This window comes from Hyperolius riggenbachi, chromosome 4 (assembly GCF_040937935.1).
Source record: "Hyperolius riggenbachi isolate aHypRig1 chromosome 4, aHypRig1.pri, whole genome shotgun sequence".
NCBI classification, from domain to species: Eukaryota; Metazoa; Chordata; class Amphibia; order Anura; family Hyperoliidae; genus Hyperolius; species Hyperolius riggenbachi.
The window spans coordinates 249,049,048-249,065,530 of NC_090649.1; the positions used below are offsets into that span (position 1 = coordinate 249,049,048).

At 43.6% G+C, this 16,483-nt stretch overlaps 1 protein-coding gene across 4 annotated transcripts in view; it reads right to left on the minus strand.

Annotated features, from left to right (window-relative positions):
* CEP162 (centrosomal protein 162) overlaps window positions 1-16,483 on the minus strand; it is a 198,636-nt gene that overhangs the window by 94,289 nt on the left and 87,864 nt on the right. For 2 of the 4 annotated variants that reach the window (XR_011031455.1, XM_068281579.1), the window contains exons 11-14: window positions 10,254-10,323; window positions 3,550-3,799; window positions 2,500-2,761; window positions 107-193 (exon numbers count right to left, since the gene is read on the minus strand). Coding sequence is in view for 3 of the 4 variants with exons in the window: in XM_068281579.1 (XP_068137680.1) it covers window positions 107-193; window positions 2,500-2,761; window positions 3,550-3,799; window positions 10,254-10,323 (669 nt within the window). In the remaining variant the exon portion in view is untranslated. The remainder of the gene's footprint in view (window positions 1-106; window positions 194-2,499; window positions 2,762-3,549; window positions 3,800-10,253; window positions 10,324-16,483) is intronic. The other 2 variants (XM_068281580.1, XM_068281581.1) reach the window with 2 other exon arrangements.

Consider the following 16,483-nt stretch of genomic DNA (forward strand, 5'->3'; position numbering starts at 1 on the left):
TTTAAAACGTCTGTTTAGTACCCAGATTTCAAACTCCAGGCCTGGAGGGCCAGATCCATGCCAATGTTTAGGATGGACTGAGAAAGAGAGGAATCGTTGATCATACCTAGTGCTGGTAACTCACTCCTGCATATCCTTCCTCCTCTCCTCTTCCTGGAATAGGACACACTGATCGGGTTTCCAAGCAACACTTCTAAAGGAGCAATGAATGGTTTGGATGACTGTAAATGAAAACACTCTAGAAACAACATGCAAGCTTTTATTACGAGTCTTTTAAAGGGACTCCGAGCTCAGAAAAAAAAGGAAAGTTGTACTCACCAGGGGCTTTTTCCAGCCCAGTGCTGGTCGGGAGGTCCCACGCCGGCGTCCTGGCTCCTCTCCTTCTCCCCGCTCCGGAATGGCTGGCAGGCCGCAGCCCGGGCGACACTCTCCCGAGTGTCGGGCTGCTTCTTCTGCATATGACGCGGATTACGTCACACGCCGGCCGCCTCGCGTCATCACGCCGGCCGGCGTGAAAGTACTGCGCATGTGCGCTTTGTTCGCGCATGCGCAGTACTTTCACGCCGGCCGGCGTGATGACGCGAGACGGCCGGCGTGTGACGTAATCCGCGTCATATGCGGAAGAAGCAGCCCGACACTCGGGAGAGTGTCGCCCGGGCTGCGGCCTGCCAGCCATTCCGGAGCGGGGAGAAGGAGAGGAGCCAGGACGCCGGCGTGGGACCTCCCGACCAGCACTGGGCTGGAAAAAGCCCCTGGCGAGTAACAACTTTCCTTTTTTTCCTGAGCTCGGAGTCCCTTTAAGGAAGAAACTTATGGTACGAGTGCAAGCCCGTCAATAGCCGACATTACAAGCGTAATAGCTGGTCTCAAAAGGGTCAGCCTAAGGATCTGGTGAGCGCATATATGTTAGGTTTGGTGATACGGGCTGCATGTGGATTCACTAACACGAAAAGGGTTGATATACAGTGAGGACCATCACTAGTGGAGGAACAACTGTATCCAAACTGGTTCACACTATGTGTTCCCCCCCCCCCCTTGTTTTTGAGCTGTATACAGGGAGAAGTCCATCCGGAGAGCTGACACTGGTACAAAAGCGAGTTTGCTGGTATCTTTTGCTATCAGCCTCTAAACATCGGTGAGAGTATAATTGTTTACTGTGGGACTATCTGGAGTGTGAATTCTTGGTGACATTACACTGGAAATGTGGAGTGGACTGCAATGACAGGCGGCCTCCTGAACTTTATGTCAGATATATAGAGACTTACACTCTAGCTTGTGCATTTATATCTGTCATATTTTATTTATGTTCCCTATATGTTGATGCACGTTGTATTCTAACATTGGCACTTGTCACACAGTGAGAGCGCTGTACACATTACCATACTAAAGAGAGGAATGTGTTCTACCTGGTGGACCACACCTGTCCTGCTTAAGACCCATCAATTAATTTGAGCTATACCAAAAATGTGTGAGGATCTTGGCCCTCGAAGGACCAGTTTGACATCCCTGGTTTAGTTTATCATTTAAAGTGTTAATTGTACTTGAATTGTTTTCAAATAATCTCTGATATCTTCATGTAGTGTTCTTAGCAACTCTAAGGGCCCTTTCACACCAGAGGGATTTTTCGGCTTTTTAACGCCACGGCCGAAGTTGGCGTTTTGCTAGGTAAAAGAAAGTCCATAGACTTTCATTTTACCTTTCACATCTAACTCGGCGTTTTGGAGCGTTGCGTTTCAACGCTCCCAGGAGCTTTTTCAGGGCTGTTAACAGCCGAAGTTGGCTGTTGGCGTTTCAATGATAGTCAATGGAAAACGCCAACTTCAGCGTTTTCAAAGCCTTTTCAAAGCGTTTTACAGCTATCTTGTTCACTTATTTTTATAGAAGAAAAAAAAAAGGACGTTTTCATATGGGCTGTAAAACTCTTTCAAAAGGCTTTGAAAACGCTTTGAAAACGCTATGTATTGGCGTTAAGCAAAAGGCTGACTTTCAGCCTTTTCTACCGCAGCCTCTAGTGTGAAAGAGCCCTAATAGGGTTGAGATGCAAATCATTTCTCTTAACATTCACATTTCATGTAAATTAAATCTTCCGCCGCATGCAGTTTTTGCAATTAAATTTCTTGTGCATTTTGCATTAGCAATCAATAAGGGTAGAAACATACTAGGCAGAATTGCATTTGCATTTTACACTATGTGCTATGGAAAACATATATTCGATTCTGCCTAGTGTGTTCATACCCTCAATAAGACAATTATGCAAATTCACATTTAAAAACACATACGCGTATGCAAGTTTAGCATCTGAAAAATTACACGTGAATCGCAAAATGTGCGAATTACATGTGAATCGATTCTAGTTGAAATGTACCCTCAAAGTCACAACTTTCTTCAAACTTGGTTTGTATGTTTTCATTATTCTATAGGGCTTTTATATATTAATCTGTTACATTTCTATTTGTACTGTTTTATGAAAAAGAATGTGCAAAATTAGAGTCTCAGTACCTTTTTGTAGATTCCTGTTAGCTTTTAACTTTGCCTTTTTCTCCATATGGAACTCTGTAGAATGAAAACTGTCAATAGCTGTTGGTGGTTTCGTTGAGATGCTAATCTTTCCATAGCCAGAGCTCTTGACATGGGCATAATGAGCATTTTGACCTTTCTTTAAAACAGATGTGGGACTCTTGACCATCTTGTTTGTGTGCTTGTTATAGAGAAGACCAGAAGCATCACTACTAAACACATGATCATGTCCATGCTTAATGCCCTATGGAAAATTATTATCATTATATTATTAACCATAAATGAGCAGATTTGATAAAATAAACCACTTTCAAAAGCAAGGATTTATATATATTACGGTAAATATGTTGTTTTTGCAGAGTTGATCATTTATCAGTAGCAATTACCCCACCTACACAGTAAATTAGCTTTAAAATAAGTGGAATGCTACTGGCTTCATGAACCAATGTGTGTAAATAAAGATGTATTCTTGTAACATGACACTAGATACACTAGACTTATACTCGACACTCAAGCTTTAGTCAAATTTCTTCTAATGTCTGATGGATATTGAGCAGTGCAAGGCAGTACTTTAGGTACACAAGCAATATCAGGCAGATATTAAATTATTGCAATATGTAGCAAGAATTTTACTGTGTCACTTAAAAACTGATGCCAGCCATCAGGGTTCAGCTTTGTCAGTGAAGAGTTAGCAGCAAACAGTTGGAATTAGAGATTATAAGTGTACTTTTGTTTCAGACAGGTAGTTTGTGCAGGAGGTAGAACTCTTCCTCTCAACAACTTTGCTGCTCTGAAAGTACAGTGGGGCTACAGCGATGATTTCATCAGAAAAGTAGAAATCAATTAAAGAAATATGCATATCTTTATGGTGTTTTTAGTTTTTAAAATGTTTTAACATGAACCCAAACATATACGAGCCAGGAATTCAAACAGGAGATTTTCTGGGAGCCTGGTGTTTATTTTTGGACTCCATGTAGGAACATCAAAGGTATGGAACTTTTGAAAGTAGTGAAAAGGGCACATTGTACTTACAAGGCCATGTCTTTCTCCTTGGTGACTTGCAATGAATTCAGAATGGCTTGGTTCTTTGGAAGCCAGAAACTGTTGTTCACTATGATTGTGCAGATTCACACTTTCATTATGTCTGTATTGGAGAACATCCTCAGGCAGTGGAATAAGGTTTGTCAGTTCTGATTTTCCACTACTCCACTTGTGCAAATAATCCATATTCTTCTTTTCTTGTAGATCATCATTGTAATCTATTTCCACAGATTGTGGCTGACTGTGAGGAAGATAAAGATTTGCTTGCTTAGTGTTACTATGGTGGGATAAATCAAAGCTTCTACAACATAAGATCCAAAGTAAAATGAATACCATACAGTGGGTTGCAAAAGTATTCAGCCCCCTTGAAGTTTTCCAAATTTTGTCATATTACTGCCACAAACATGAATCAATTTTATTGGAATTCCACATGAAAGACCAACACAAAGTGCTGTACACATGAGAAGTGGAACGAAAATCATACATGATTCCAAACATTTTTTACAAATAAATAACTGCAAAGTAGGGAGTGCATAATTATTCAGCCCCCTTTGGTCTAAATGCAGTGAATTGCCTATAGACATTGCTAATGACTAAATAGAGTGCACCTGTGTGTAATCTAATGTCAGTACAAATACAGCTGCTCTGTGGCAGCCTCAGAGGTTGTCTAAGAGAATATTGGGAGCAACAACACTGTGAAGTCCAAAGAACACACAAGTCAGGTCAGGGATCAAGTTATTGAGAAATCTAAAGCAGGCTTAGGCTACAAAAAAATTTCCAAAGCCTTGAACATCCCACGGAGCACTGTTCAAGCGATCATTCAGAAATGGAAGGAGTATGGCACAACTGTAACCTTACCAAGACAAGGCCGTCCACCTAAACTCACAGGCCGAACAAGAAGAGCGCTGAGCAGTAATGCAATCAAGAGGCCCGTGGTGACTCTGGACGAGCTGCAGAGATCTACAGCTCAGGTGGGAGACTCTGTCCATTGGACAACTATTAGTGATGCACCGTACAAAGTTGGCCTTTATGGAAGAGTGGCAAGAAGAAAGGCATTGTTAACAGAAAGCATAAGAAGTCCCGTTTGCAGTTTGCCACAAGCCATGTGGGGGACACAGCAACCATGTGGAAGAAGGTGCTCTTTTCAGATGAGACCAAAATGGAACTTTTTAGCCAAAATGCAAAACGCTATGTGTGGCAGAAAACTAACACTGCACATCACTCTGAACACACCATCCCCACTGTCAAATATGGTGGTGGCAGCATAATGCTCTGGGGGTGCTTCTCTTCAGCAGGGACAGGGAAGCTGGTCAGAGTTGATGGGAAGATGGATGGAGCCAAATACAGGGCAAACTTGGAAGAAAACCTCTTGGAGACTGCAAAAGACTTGAGACTGGGACGGAGGTTCACCTTCCAGTAGGACAATGACCCTAAACATAAAGCCAGGGCAACAATGGAATGATTTAAAACAAAACATATCTATGTGTTAGAATGGACCAGTCAAAGTCCAGATCTAAATCCAATTGAGAACTGTCCATCTAATCTGACTGAGCTGGAGCTGTTTTGCAAAGAAGAATGGGCAAGGATTTCAGTCTCTAGATGTGCAAAGCTGGTAGAGACATACCCTAAAAGACTGGCAGCTGTAATTGCAGCAAAAGGTGGTTCTACAAAGTATTGACTCACGGGGCCGAATAATTACACACACCCCACTTTGCAGTTATTCATTTGTAAAAAATGTTTGGAATGATGTATGATTTTCGATCCACTTCTCACATGTACACCACTTTGTATTGGTCTTTCACGTGGCATTCCAATAAAATTGATGCATGTTTGTGGCAGTAATGTGAGAAAATGTGGAAAACTTCAAGGGGGCCGAATACTTTTGCAACCCACTGTATTTTGAACTCTAGACAGCACTCTACGGATGTCCACCTGCGTGGCTCCAGAACTTCTCCAGAGCAGCCCCTACTCAATGGAACTCCCTTAAGGCTTAGCCCCATCTTCAACTTAGTCAAGCAGGTCTTAACCACAGGACTGCAGTCTTAAAACCCCTTAAGGACCAGACACTTTTTTCCATTCAGACCACTGCAGCTTTAACGGTTTATTGCTCGGTCATACAACCTACCACCTAAATGAATTTTCCCTCCTTTTCTTGTCACTAATACAGCTTTATTTAGGTGCTATTTAATTGCTGCTGTGATTTTTAGTTTTTATTATATTTATCAAAAAAGTCCTGAAATTTGTCAAAAAAAATGATTTTTTTTTAATTTCCGCGCTGACATTTCTCAAATAAAGTAAAATTTCTATAAAAAATTTTGTCTAAATTTATTCTGCTACATGTCTTTGATAAAGAAAAATCCAAAAAGTGTATATTTATTGGTTTGGGTAAAAGTTATAGCGTTTACAAGCTATGGTGCAAAAAGTGAATTTTCCCATTTTGAAGCATCTCTGACTTTTCTGAGCACCTGTCATGTTTCATGAGGTACTAGAATTCCAGGATGGTATAAATAACCCCCAAATGACCCCATTTTGGAAAGAAGACATCCCAAAGTATTCACTAAGAGGCATGGTGAGTTCATGGAAGATTTTATTTTTTGTCACAAGTTAGCGGAAAACGACACTTTGTGACAAAAAAAGAATAATAAAAAAAAAAAAAATGTTTCCATTTCTGCTAACTTGTAAGCAAAAAATTTTAATCTGCCACGGACTCACCATGCCCCTCTCTGAATACTTTGGGGTGTCTACTTTCCAAAATGGGGTCATTTGTGGGGTGTGTTTACTGTCCTGGCATTTTGGGGGGTGCTAAATTGTAAGCACCCCTGTAAAGCCTAAAGGTGCTCATAGGACTTTGGGCCCCTTAGCGCACCTAGGCTGCAAAAAAAAAAGTGTCACACGTGGTATCGCCTTACTCAGGAGAAATTGTGTAATGTGTTTTGGGGTGTATTTTTATACATACCCATGCTGAGTGGGAGAAATATCTCTGTAAATGTGATTTTTTTTTTTTTTTTTTTTTTACACACAATTGTCCATTTACAAAGATATTTCTCCCACCCAGCATGGGTATGTGTAAAAATACACCCCAAAACACATTATACTACTTCTGAGTACAGCGATACCACATGTGTGACACTTTTTTGCAGCCTAGGTGTGCTAAGGGGCTCAAAGTCCTATGAGTACCTTTAGGATTTTACAGGTCATTTTGAGGCATTTGGTTTCTAGACTACTCCTCACGGGTTCAGGGCCCCTAAAATGCCAGGGCAGTATAGGAACCCCATTTTAGAAAGAAGACACCCCAAGGTATTCCGTTAGGAGTATGGCGAGTTCATAGAAGATTTTATTTTTTTAGCAGAATTGATTTTTATAGTTTTTTTTTTTCACAAAGTGTCATTTTCCACTAACTTGTGACTAAAAAAAAAATCTTCTATGAACTCACCATACACCAAACGGAATACCTTGGGGTGTCTTCTTTCTAAAATGGGGTCACTTGTGGGGGTCCTATACTGCCCTGGCATTTTAGGGGTCCAAAACCGTGAGGAGTAGTCTGGAAACCAAATGCCTCAAAATGACTGTTCATGGGTATAAGCATCTGCAAATTTTGATGAAAGGTGGTCTATGAGGGGCCGAATTTTGTGGAATCGGTCATAAGCAGGGTGACCTCTTAGATGACAGGTTGTATTGGCACTGAAGTGCAGGAAGCGCAGGATGTTCTCAAATCGTGACCTGGACATGGCAGCAGAGAACATGGGCATGTGATGTATTGGGTGCGTAGACCAATAAGACCGCAATACATTCGTTTTGACTAGACCCATGCTAAGGAGAAGGCCCCAAAAAATGTTACGTTCGGAAACTTGGAGTGGTTTCCACCGAAAAGGCTGGGCACAGTAGCTTCTTGGATTGGCGGTTGCATATGGTGTGGCATAATGGTTGGTCTCAGCCACAATTAAGTCGTAGAGACCAGCAGTGATCAGAAAAAAATAAATCTGTCACTGCGGTGGGGCGGGTGAGGGTTTGGCAGGGTAACCAGAATCCCGCAGGGGGCAGATTAGGGCCTGATCTGATGGATAGGAGTGCCAGGGGGTGACAGGTGGTGACAGGAGGTGATTGATGGGTGTCTCAGGGGGTGATTAGAGGGTAGAATAGATGCAATCAATGCACTGGAGAGGTGATCGGAAAATCAATTTCCGCTAACTTGACAAAAAATAAAATCTTCTATGTACTCGTCATACACCTAACAGAATACCTTGGGGTGTCTTTTTTCTAAAATGGGGTCACTTGTGGGGTTCCTATACCGCCCTGGCATTTTACGGGCCCAAAACCGTGAGTAGTCTGGAAACCAAATGTCTCAAAATGACTGTTCAGGGGTATAAGCATCTGCAAATTTTGATGACAGGTGGTCTATGAGGGGGCGAATTTTGTGGAACCGGTCATAAGCAGGGTGGCCTTTTAGATGACAGGTTGTATTGGGCCTGATCTGATGGATAGGAGTGCTAGGGGGGGTGACAGGAGGTGATTGATGGTTGTCTCAAGGGGTGGTTAGAGGGGAAAATAGATGCAATTAATGCACTGGGGAGGTGATCGGAAGGGGGTCTGAGGGGGATCTGAGGGTTTGGCCGAGTGATCAGGAGCCCACACGGGGCAAATTAGGGTCTGATCTGATGGGTAGGTGTGCTAGGGGTTGACAGGAGGTGATTGATGGGTGTCTCAGGGTGTGATTAGAGGGGTAATAGATGCAAGCAATGCACTGGGGAGGTGATCAGGGGTGCCCGCAAGGGGCAGATGAGGGTCTAATCTGATGGGTAGCAGTGACAGGTGGTGACAGGGGGTGATTGATGGGTGATCAGTGGGTGATTAGAGAGAACAAATATAAATAATGCACTTGGGAGGTGATCAGGGGGGTCTGAGGGCGATCTGAGGGTGTGGGCGGGTGTTTGGGTGCCCGCAAGGGCAGATTAGGGTCTGATCTGATGGGTAGCAGTGATAGGTGGCGACAGGGGGTGACAGGGTGATTGATAGGTGACCAGGGTGTGATTAGAGGGGAGAATAGATGCAAGCAATCACTGGCGAGGTGATCGGGGGGGGGGGGGGGGGGGGGTCTGAGGGCGATCTGAGGGTGTGGGCGGGTAATTGGGTGCCCGCAAGGGGCAGATTAAAGTCTGATCTGATGGGTAGCAGTGACAGGTGGTGACAGGGGGTGATTACAGGGGAGAACAGATGTAAACAATGCACTTGGGAGGTGATCTGAGGGCGGGTCTGCGGGCGATCTGAGGGTGTGGGCGGGTGATCAGGTGCCCGCAAGGGGCAGGTTAGGGTCTGATCTGATGGGTGGCAGTGACAGGTGGTGACAGGGGGTGATTGACAGGTGATCAGTGAGTGATTACAGGGGAGAATAAATGTATACAGTACGCAGGGGGGGTCTGGGGAGGATCTGAGAGTGTGGGGGGTGATCAGGAGCCCCCAGGAGCAGTTTAGGACCTAATCTAAAATATAGCATTGACAGATAGTGATAGGGAGTGATTGATGGGTGATTAGGGGGTGATTGGGTGCAAACAGTGGTCTGAGGGGGTGATCAGGGGGGGTCTGAGGGGTGCTGTAGGCGATCAGGGGGCAGGATCAGTGTGCTTGGGTGTTTACTAGAAGGGCTGCCTCCTGCCCTGGTGGTCCCTCGATCACTGGGACCACCAGGGCAGGAGGCAGCCAGTATAACACACTTTGTTAGCTTGTATAAGCTTGTATTATACACTTTGTATGCGGCAGATCGGAGGTTAACAACCTGCCGACGCTGCTAATTGGCCAGCGGGCTGACGTCATGGGTGGGCGGAGCCTTATGCCGGCGGATGCGCGCGATCCCTGGCTACTCAGTCCCCCAGGTACGGGGGCAGTCGGCAAGTGGTTAAAGACTTATCTGTTCACCATTGCTTACCCGCCATCTTTATAACTCCAACCCCCTCTATCGGACATACACTCCCCCATTATATGTCCCTTCCTTCCACCCCTTAGATTGTAAGCCTATTTAGCAGGGCCGTTCTCCCCGTGTGCTCTTCTCCGATACCATACGGCTCACCTGCTATATATATCCCTACATTGCAATCTGTGCATCATTGTTTATTGTTACATCACTATTTTGTGTATCATTGTTAAATGATGTCTCCAGTATCTATTGTACAGCACGGTGTAATACATTAGCTCTTTATAAATAAAATGTAATAATAATACTATTCTAGCTACAAGTAATAATCACATACTCCTTTTTTTGGCACCAGCGTGAAAATACATTCAGCAATGTTTGAAAGGTCACTACGTGGAGTACCCCAGGTGCATGCCTACACTTATCAAGACACATAGGAGTGGCACTGGTGGTGTGGTGGATAGCACTTTCACCTTTTAGTTCTAGAATTCACGTTTCTCAGAGCACTTCGGTTTCCTCACTTACATCCCCAAAACATACAGATTATTCCCTCCAGTTGGCCTTAGACTATGGCAGATACGTTAGACTATGACTAGGACTACATTGTGAGCTCCGCTGATGGACAGTTAGTGATGTGATTATATACTCTATAAAGAGCGGCAGAAGATGTTAGAGCTATGTAACAAACACAACAGTAAGAATGAGGTCAGAATGCATGAGGGCCATATGTAATTTTCAGTCTAATGGATCTCCGTAGAAGCTTGGGCTGCACAGTTACTTCTGGTCTTACCTTAAAAATTTATCACCAAATTCTTGGTCTCTCTTAATAGGCTGCATCAATTCATCCACAGTAGATATATCTAGAATGTAAAACTGAACTGAATTTTGACACTCAAAAAAAATGTACAACATTGGATCTTTATCACTTAACCACTTAAAGAGGAACTGTAAGTGCAAACATAACTCACTGCCAGTGTTTAGCCCACATTCACTTTATCAGGGAAAACCTGGTCTTTCCAGAAATAAAATGCACATAGCAAATGTTATTGCAGCTTTAAGACATTAGCCCCGCCCCCTGAGCCCTTACACCCGCGGCTGAATATTAATTAGGTCTTGGAAGCACAGCCTTCTGGGTATTGGCAGTTGTGTTGTCATATCTGCTGGACAAGTGGACATGCTCGAGCCTGAAGTGTGCAGAGACAGCACCAGCTGGCTGTGTGTGAGACCTGTTCATGCTGCAGAGCTGAGCAGGGATTTCTCTCAGTTCACTATGAGAGGTAGAAGATCTTAATGCTGGCTTCACAGGAGGTGAATTATTCTCCCTCTCCCACCCCCTCTGCCCAGCAAATCTCTATAGCTTCAGGCATCCTGTGTAGCTGGTATTTAGTCTACACTAACCAGGCAGCGTTTACTCTGTGGCTATGAACAGAGAGAGAGAAGACTCTAATAAAATGTATATAGAGCAGCTCCACCCAGCATGTGAGCTCAGCAATACTATACATCTCTGGAGATAAGGCATTCCAACTAGCAGCTTCTGGGAACTAACACAGCTTTGTCTGCAGTAGTCCTCATCAGTATCCAGATAACATTAGCAGCAGATGGGGATGTGCACTCTGCTACATACCCAGAACTATAGATGCTATAGAACTACAAACTCAAGCATGCCCTTGGATATCTGAGAGAGTGAATATCCACTTGCTTAAACTTAAAGTGTACCAGAACTCAAAGTTTTTAAAGATTTTATACATAACTAGGGCTTCCTTCAGCCCCATCCACTCCGATCGCTCCCACACCGCCGTCCTCTGCTGCACGCAGCTTCAGGACACGGGTCCCCGCACTTCCATCAGTAGGAGCCACTCTAGTGTAAGAGAAGAGTGCTGTTTGCGTACGCTGTTATATATAGATATATAGCGGGTGCACTTCTCCTGCGTAGCTGGCCGTAGTTGACGTCAGTGACGGGACCCACTTCCTGAAGCTGCGGGCAGTGGAGGACGGCAGCGTGGGAGCAATCGGAGTGGATGGGGCTGGAGGAAGCCCCAAGTATGTATAAAATCTTTTAAAACTTTGAGCTCTGAGTCCATTTAATGGGTTAGGTCTTGTTTCCAATGCAGCCCAGAGCTACGCGGCTCTGCGTTACATGTCTCTCCTGGGGGAGGAGCTTGTGATCCCATTCATTATACTGAATGGGATCCTGGGTGCAATCACCCCAAAATGCAGGCAGCCATGTACTGTGATTCAGAAGTGAATCACAGCGCATGTATGGAAACATCAGAGAGTGCAGTCTATGCACTGTCTGATGTCCCTGCGATTCCGTTTCTAAAAGCGCGGCTGAAAGTGCGCTATAAGAACGAGCCCTTACTTAAATCTGATAAAAGCAGTTTAACTTACCTAGGGCATCTTGCAGCCCCCCTGCAAACAACCTGTGCCCGCGCCATCCTTCTGCGACCCTCCAGCCGGTTGTGGCCAGTTAAAGGCTACGGCGCATGTGCACCCTGATTGTGCTCCCTATGCCGGAAGCATTCTGCGCATGTGCAGTAGTGCTTTTCCCATACTTCCCATGTGCAGAATGCTGCCGTGCACGGGAACGGAATGAGGAGGTGCATAGGCGGCCAGCTTTAAGTGGTCACCACTGCTGACTGGAGGGTTCTGGAAGTAGAGGATGACTACAGGGGGCTGCAAGAAACCCTAGGTTAGTTAAACTGGTTTTTTTTTAGACTTAAAGGATAACTGAGATAGGAATAATGGCAGTATTTATACTTGTCTGAAGCATCTTCCAGCCCCATGAAGTTCGTAGGCTCCCTTGCCGTCCTCTCTGGCGTCTCCACTCATTTGTAATAACTCCCGGTATTTTGGCCAGTCGTGGGCTTCTGTGCATACATGGCCAGGCCACGATCCTGTGCCTGGGAGTATACAGCGCCTGCACAGTACAGACCTGATGAGGTCGGCAGGACGTGACCCGTGCCGTGGAGCGCAGAAGCCCCCGACCCGGAACCCGACCTGGCGAGGTCGGGTTCTGCAGCGGAGAAGACCGGGAGCCACCGGAGCTGCGGCGAGGGCACATGACAGCTGCCAGGGGCTGGAGGAAGCCCCAGGTAAGTGGATTTTGATTTTAAATTTTCCTTGGACCATTCCTTTAAGATTTAAGTGAACCTTAAGTGAAAAAAAAAAAAAGTTCGACTCACCTAGGGCTTTCCTCAGCCCCCTGCAGCTGATCGGTGCCCTCAACGTGTCCCTCCGATCCTCCTGGTCCCGCCGGCGACAACTTCCGGTTTCGCTGTCAGGACCTGACAGGCTGGGAACGCAAGTGATTCTTCGCGTTCCCAGCCACAATAGCTCCCTCTATGTTGCTATAGCAGCATAGAGAGCTGCTATAGCAACATAGAGGGCACTATTGTGGCTGGGAACGCGAAGAAACACTCGCGTTCCCAGCCTGCCGGGTCCTGACGGCGAAACCAGAAGTGGTCGCTGGCGGGACCAGGAGGATCGGAGGGACACGTCGAGGGCATCGATCAGCTGCAGGGGGCTGAGGAAAGCCCCAGGTGAGTAGAACTCATTTTTCCACTTAAGTGCCTCTTTAAAATAAATGGATTGAGAACGATCAGGATCCTCAGTCACAATTCCCTAAACAACATACATATTGTGAAATAATAGACGCAATACCCAGTGTACTGTACTTTCTACTTTCTAGAACCCTAGCAAATTTCTTGGCTCCAAAAGCCTTTCATGGAAGCGAGTCGAACAATGCTAACTTGGTGACAGCGCTGGAATGCGGGAACCGTAAGAGGAATGGGGAGACTCTATAGGATCCAGAGCCTTTCCTCTCCATAGGTAAGTATCTGTTTTTTTTCCCACTTCAGTATTACTTACACATATACAATTTTCCTGTCAGATTGGCTGATCGATTGATAATTTCCAGCATGTTCCATCTGCTTCAGATAAAGAAAAGAATCTATTTTGTGCAGTATTGATCTCAAAATCAATCCCTTTCTTGGTCAGAAAGCAGATTGGACATGTTGGAAATTGATCAGTCAATCTGATGGAAAAATTGCATGGTGTGTATAATGCTGGGAATACACGTCTCAATTCTGAGCCATTTAGATGGCTCTATAGATAATTTCCTACACGTCCGTTCTCCCGCCCGATCGTTTCTGCGCTTGATTCCGCATGGAAGACAATGAAACTAGATAAGAAAAATGAGCGGAAGATAAGAGAATAGCCAGCGGAATAGAGCGGCGAAAATGATTGGGCGCAGAATCGAGCACCAGAATCGAGCCGTGTATTCTCAGCATAAAAGCCTTTACACACTGGTCATCCACATATCAGTTTTTCCTGGCAGCTTGATCACTTTGAGAAAATAAACTGGGAATATATTGCCCAAATAATGACATGCACAATTTCCTTTTTGACTTTAAGCCTAGTACACACGATGCAATTTTCCATTAAATAGACGGGTCGAAACAATTATTTCTTACAGGTCCGATCAGATTGCCGATTGTTTTTCTAATTTTTTTTGCAATCACTTCTACACAAAAATGATCAGAAAAATGATTGCAAATCAGATTGTACCTGTCAGAAATAATCAATTTTAGTATCAATAGGATGGGAAATTGCATCATGTGTACCACACAATGCAATTTTTTGACAGATTTTCTGTCAGATCAATTATTTCCAACATGTCCAATCTGAATTTCAGATCGATTTTCGTTAACTTCTATGGAAATCGATCTGAAAATCGATCACAATTCAGATTGGACATGTTGGAAAAAAAATCGATCTGGCAGGTACATCTGCCAGAAAATTGTATGGTGTGTACCTAGCATAAAACGGCTTTACAACAACCATTCAATTTTGTTTGTATATACAGACAAAATGCTCTTCTCTTTCAGCTAGTTCTCTAACTGCACTTCTCTCCACACATGCATTGGGCGCCTTCTGATGACATCAGTCAGTTAAAAAAAAAGGTGGTTACAGCCTTCACTGTATAACAGTTACAACTGCTGGAATAAAGGGAAAAAAAAACCTGTTACTCTGCCAGGAGTAAAAATGGTTCGTATCAAGCATTTTTACTGGACATCGCTGAGAGGATGCTTACAGTTCCTCTTTAAAGAAAACCTGAATTGAAAATTAAACGTCAAAATAAACATACACAAGTCATACTTACCTCCTGCGTAGTCTACTCCTCAATCTCCTTCTCCTCTCCTGCATCCTGTTTGGCCACTGTGATCAAGAGAATTCTCCGTCCTCCATTTTGAAAATGGCCATTACACCATAACAGCTTCCTGGTCAGCACAGAGTTAAACTGTAACATCGCCCACTTGAGCCAAAGGGAAACATGGACACATCAGTTCTCCTCTCCGCTGTAAGTGACAGCAACTGATATATAACTGAAAGCAACTGATATATTTCAGTTCTGACAAAATGTTGTCAGAACTGGAAGGGATCAGTGTCAGAAGAAAATGTGAGCTTCTGAGAGGAACTGATGGCAGGAGAACTATGAAATCTTCATTTGAAGTTACCTCATGTGTTAATTTTAAATAATTTTACTCAGTACAGGTTCCCTTTAAGGACTTCAGTCATAAAACCCCTTAAAAAAAACCTGAACTGAAAATTAAAAGTCAAAATAAGCATACACAAGTCATACTTACCTCCCGTGTAGTCTACTCCTCAATCTCTTCCTCCTCTCCTGCGTCCTGTTTGTTCACGGTGATCAAGGGAATTCTCCGTCCTCCATTTTGAAAATGGCTATTACCCCATAACAGCTTTCTGGTCAGCACACTGTTAAACTGTAACATTGTCCACTTGAGCCATAGGGAAACATGGACATTACCGGCCACATCAGTTGTCCACTCAGCTATAACTGACAGCAACTGATTTATTTCCGTTCTGACAAAATGTTGTCAGAACTGGAAGGGATCATTGTCAGAAGAAAATGGTGAACTTCTGAGAGGAACTGATGGCAAGGTAACCATTTAATGTTCATTTGAAGTTACCTCATGTGTTTATTTTAAATAATTTTACTCACTACAGGTTCCCTTTAAGGACCAGACACTTTGTTTCCATTCAGGCCACTGCAGCTTTAACGGTTTATTGCTCGGTCATACAACCTACCACCTAAATGAATTTTACATCCTTTTCTTGTCCTGAATACAGCTTTCTTTTGGTGCTATTTGATTGCTGCTGTGATTTTTAGTTTTTATTATATTCATCAAAAAAGACATGAATTTTGTCAAAAAAATTATTTCTTTTACTTTCTGTGCTGACATTTTTCAAATAAAGTAAAATTTCTATATACATTTTTGTCCAAATTTATTGTGCTACTTGTCTTTGATAAAAAAAAAATTCAATAAGTGTATATTTATTGGTTTAAGTAAAAGTTATAGCGTTTACAAACTATGGTGCAAAAAGTGAATTTTCCCATTTTGAAGCATCTCTGACTTTTCTGAGCACCTGTCAGGTTTCATGAGGTGCTAGAATTCCAGGATAGTATAAATACCCCCAAATGACCCCATTTTGGAAAGAAGACATCCCAAAGAATTTACTAAGAGGCATGGTGAGTTCATAGAAGATTTTATTTTTTGTCACAAGTTAGCGGAAAATGACACTGTGGAAAAAAAAACAATAAAAATCAATTTCCGCTAACTTGTGACAAGAAATAAAATCTATGAACTCACCATACTCCTAACAGAATACCTTGAGGTGTCTTCTTTCTAAAATGGGGTCATTTGTGGGGTTCCTATACTGCCCTGGCATTTTAGGGTCCCTAAACCGTGAGTAGTCTTGAAACCAAATGACCTGTGAAATCTTAAAGGTACTCATTGGACGTTGGGCCACTTAGCGCACCTAGGTTGCAAAAAAGTGTCACACGTGGTATCGCCATACTCAGGAGAAGTAGTATAATGTGTTTTGGGGTGTATTTTTACACATACCCATGCTGGGTGGGAGAAATATCTCTGTAAATGGACAATTGTGTGTAAAAAAAATTGTCATTTACAGAGATATTTCTCCCACCCAGCATGGGTA